Source organism: Charadrius vociferus, unplaced genomic scaffold, assembly GCF_000708025.1.
Source record: "Charadrius vociferus isolate BGI_N301 unplaced genomic scaffold, ASM70802v2 scaffold16, whole genome shotgun sequence".
Taxonomy (NCBI): domain Eukaryota; kingdom Metazoa; phylum Chordata; class Aves; order Charadriiformes; family Charadriidae; genus Charadrius; species Charadrius vociferus.
The window spans coordinates 2,573,969-2,578,053 of record NW_009649167.1 but is presented as its reverse complement, the minus strand read 5'-3'; the positions used below and the strand labels follow the sequence as shown (position 1 = coordinate 2,578,053).

The 4,085-nt window shown below is 49.0% G+C and overlaps 1 protein-coding gene across 3 annotated transcripts in view; it reads left to right on the top strand.

Annotated features, from left to right (window-relative positions):
* SMAD9 (SMAD family member 9) overlaps window positions 1-2,803 on the top strand; it is a 21,719-nt gene extending 18,916 nt beyond the window's left edge. For 2 of the 3 annotated variants that reach the window (XM_009888407.1, XM_009888406.1), the window contains one exon: window positions 2,648-2,802. In XM_009888407.1, the coding sequence (XP_009886709.1) occupies window positions 2,648-2,791 (144 nt within the window). In that variant the 3' untranslated portion in view covers window positions 2,792-2,802. Of the gene's footprint in view, window positions 1-2,647 lie in introns of all 3 variants that reach the window. The other variant, XM_009888405.1, reaches the window with a different exon arrangement.
* The last annotated feature ends 1,282 nt before the right edge of the window (window positions 2,804-4,085 follow it).

The following is a 4,085-nucleotide window of genomic DNA, read 5'->3' as shown; positions in this document are numbered from 1 at the left end:
GAATGCCGCTGGGTGTTGGGTGTGCAGTGCACAGAGGAGTGTGTTGTCTGTCAGAGCCACACACCAGGAGGGCCCAGGGGCAGGGCAGCCCTGTGGCTTCTCCCCTCATTCCTGACCAGATGCTGATGGTCACCTACCACCCACAGGGCAAGCCGAGCCAAAGGGCTGGAGACCCTGCCTCTACCCCTCCAGTGCTTGAGCTGGGAGGCAGGGATGGGTAGGGACCACAACATGAGAGGCTTACCCAGGACTGTACCATCATCTGGAGGCAGGATATGGGATGGGGAGGTGAAGGGCCTGTCCTCTCTGGTACCCTTTGTGTGCCCACTGAGCAGCTGGCAGGAGCTCAACCCTCAGGCAAATGTGAGTGTATCACCAGTGAGAGCAGACAGCAGTTGCCATACGCTTCGTGCTGCTGATAACCAAAACAGGATGGCTGTTGTCCCCTCTCCACAGATGAGGCAGCTGAAGCACAAAGTGGAGAGACAAAGAGTTTCTCCAAGCCAGGGTCTGAACCCAGCACCCTCCCTCCCATATTTCCCCGGGTCTCGGGGCTAAGGGGACAAGCCAGCAGACTTGGCTGTGCTCTCCAGCACGAGGCAGCTCAGCGCTCTGGGACATGCCTGGACCCTGGTCTGGAGAGAGCTGTTGCCCACAGGAGGTGGGAAGGGCTGGCAGGAGCAGCAGAACCCCTCGGCTGATCTTCCCCGTGCCAAAGGGGACGTCTCCCTGTGGCGGGTATCGGTGTCCTCTTCCCACCATCAGCGCAAAACACCACCAACAGCTTTGCAAGTTGTTTGCAAGTTTGTTCATTTTATTCCCTCGTTAAGAGCACTCCACCTCCCAGTTCATTTCAGCCCCAGGGATGAAGGAGGCTACCTGTGGCTCAGGAGTGATGTACGGGAGGCACAGGGGGTCCTGCCCTCTTAGCATTTTCCCTGCTGGCAGCTCCAGCCGCCAGCATGGGCTGGGGAAGGTGACTGTGAGTGCCTGGGAGTTGCCAGCAGAGGGAGATGGCCAACCACCGACGTGCACTCCCACACTCCTCCAAATCGAGCAGGTTGCATCTGCAACTTGGCATTCCTATTCACAGATTCACAGAATGGTCAGGGTTGGAAGGGACCTCTGGAGATCAATCTAGTCCAACCCCTCTGCGGCTTTTGCGTCCTGCCAGTCAGCAGAGATGCACCGACCCCTCTGACACCTGCCTTTCTGGCTGTGTATCTTCACTGCAGCAGAGTACTTAAGACTTCACAAACTCAAGCCTGACTGTGCTGGTTTAGAGAGTGGCATTTTATGCAAACGTTTCCAGAACATAAATCCGAGGTGCCTGTGAACACAGGCCCTTCCCAGCCTGATACATGCTCTGCAGGTCAGAAAAATGCTGCCTGATTGAAAGTACTCTTTGGGCTTCGGTGGGTCCATATCTTACTCTTCTGCTTTCTTGATGCTTTTCTTCATTAAGTAGAAGTAGATTTTATCCAGACCACTTATTATGGCATTTAGTTTTGGTGTTGATCCTGGGTTTGCAGCTGATCGTTCTAGAGAAGTGGGTTCTAGCAGCCTCAGTTGCCTGAATTGTTCAGTGCTCCACAATTTATGTACCTTTGGCAGGCATCAATTTTAATATACCTCCATGTCCTTTTCTTCGTGACAACAATATCACCTGCCTGAGTAGTGTAATGATAGGGAAGGTTCAGCTTCTCTGATCAGCAGCCCACAAATGAAGAACCTCATCCTGCAGTGGGACCGCGTTTTGCACATTGCCCTATGGAAATCCGAGTTCAGTTCTGGCAGTGAGACAGCCGGTTAGCTGTGAGACTTTGGGCTGTGACTTGGATGTCTTGTGGTGCTGTGAAATCAGTGTCTGCCTTAACAAGCAGATGCTGTGCCCGCTTGAGGCGCAGGGACTTCTGGTTCTCTTTTCTCCCTGTCAAAACTGCATCCCCATCTTCTGTCAGAGGCTCCATGTCTCTTATCTCCCTGAAAAAGCTGGAGAAGTTACTACAGGACTTCCCACAGCAGACAAGCAGGAACTCCCATGGGAAAAGAGGACATGTTCAAGGATAGAAAACCTATGGAAAATGTCTATACATAGGTTAGGTATGGTACATAGGAAACTTGCTGGAAGTTTCCAGAAGTTCAGATAAATACCTAGAACTTCTCAGACTCGTAGGATGCGTCTCTACCAAGAAGTGAAACAGTGCCCAGGATCATTCCCAGTTCCCGTTAAAGTGTTATGACAGGGCCTGGCCTGCTTTTCCTCTGTGCCAGACAGCAGTCTGGCAGACTTTCCTGCGCACGTCTCTGGGGTGCGAACAGCAGGGACCGTTCCCCATGGGCTGTTTGCAGGCAGCCAAGCTTGGAAACAGGCCTTTCCATGCCAGTTGGTCTCAGCACCCTGGAAGTGTGACTGAGCATTTTTAATTTAATAGTATAGAGACCCTGGCAACTGTGATAACAATGACCTTAAAAAGGAGCAAAGCTTCTAGAGAAAATTATCCCTAGGGAAGCGCATTCAGTCTTGGGAGCTTGGGTGATGGACTGCCTGTAGTTGTGTTAGACTCTTAGCACTGGAGTTGTGATTTAATATTGGTTTTTTATTTTAAAGAAAACCTCACTTTTTGGTCCTTTGATGTTTTTATAGGGCTGGGGAGCAGAGTATCATCGCCAAGATGTTACAAGCACGCCCTGCTGGATCGAGATCCACCTTCATGGACCATTGCAATGGCTGGATAAGGTGTTGACACAGATGGGCTCACCTCATAACCCCATCTCCTCAGTCTCTTAAGAATCATCTCTAGAATTCCCTTAGGATGGATGCTATTGCAGGCAGTGGCTTACAGGATTTCCAGTGAACAGAAGCTTCTATATGTAGATGTATGTAGATGTAAATATATCTATACATAGTCTCCCTTTTTTTTTTCCATGCTACGTTTTTGTGGTTTCTAGTTACTCTGATGCCAGTATAATAAGTTTAGAAATTCAGGTATAGCGTATCTGTTCTCTAGTACAAAATAAGCCAAATTCCTGCAAAAGTGTCAAACATTTCCTGTGAGCATCTTCATTCCCCAGCCAAGCCAGTAAACGGTGCGAATTGTCAGCACTTCCACATGGATTCAGAAACCTGGCTGTAGCTGTTCCTAGTAGGTGAAATTCACCCCTCTGCAGGCAACCAAAGTCAGATCTCTGCACCGTTTCTATCCATTTTACATCCTAATTTCAGGTCTAAAAGAGGACCTTAGGTGGTGCACAGGACTTATGCATAGAGATGACTTTCATCCAGTGAACTGAAGGACTAAACTGCAATTCCAGTCTGTCTCCCTACTGCAAAGAGTGATGGGACAACAGATCCTCTGAGGAGCTGAGGCACCACTGTCTCCCCTAGGATTTGGCAGGAGGAGAGAGCCCTCGGGACGCGTTCAGCACTGGAGCCTTATCAGAGCATTCTGGACACATCCGAGTAGTCTGATACTGTTAACACGGTAGTGTATGGTACTGCTGCACTGAAAAGCAACAAGCTCCTAAGAAAAAAAAAAAAGAGAATTAGAAATATATGTTAAAAACTAATTAACTTCCAGTGCTTTTTTGCAAAGTACATACATACTTGCATATGTATCTGGCATGTAAACTGAATCCTATCTATTATACAGTATTGATGTAGTTTGTTTTAAAGTTAGGACTGTCTGTAGTTAGGCTACTGTGCTGATATCAAGGGTACGTCTAAAAGGGACTTGAACTGTGATTCAAAAAAGGGAAATGAAGTGTGGATTGAAGAACCGAATAATTACTTTATCATTCTTCTTGGCATGGTCTCTGTACTGGAAACAGGAAGCCCCACGCTCACGGGATGCAAAGAGAAGGAGGTGGGAGTCAGCCACGTCCATCCCCTGCACTGGACCGGTCCTCGCAATGTGACTGCGACGCTCGGGTTTGACAGAGGGGGCTTCCCTGCCGGTCACTTCGTACATCCCCATGGATGGTTTCTCACCTTAGATACAGGCTTCATCATTTGCAGTGCTTTTGCCAGAGGATGGTGAGGAAGTGTAAGCCACGAACAAGCGAAAAGTGAATCTGTGTCTTGT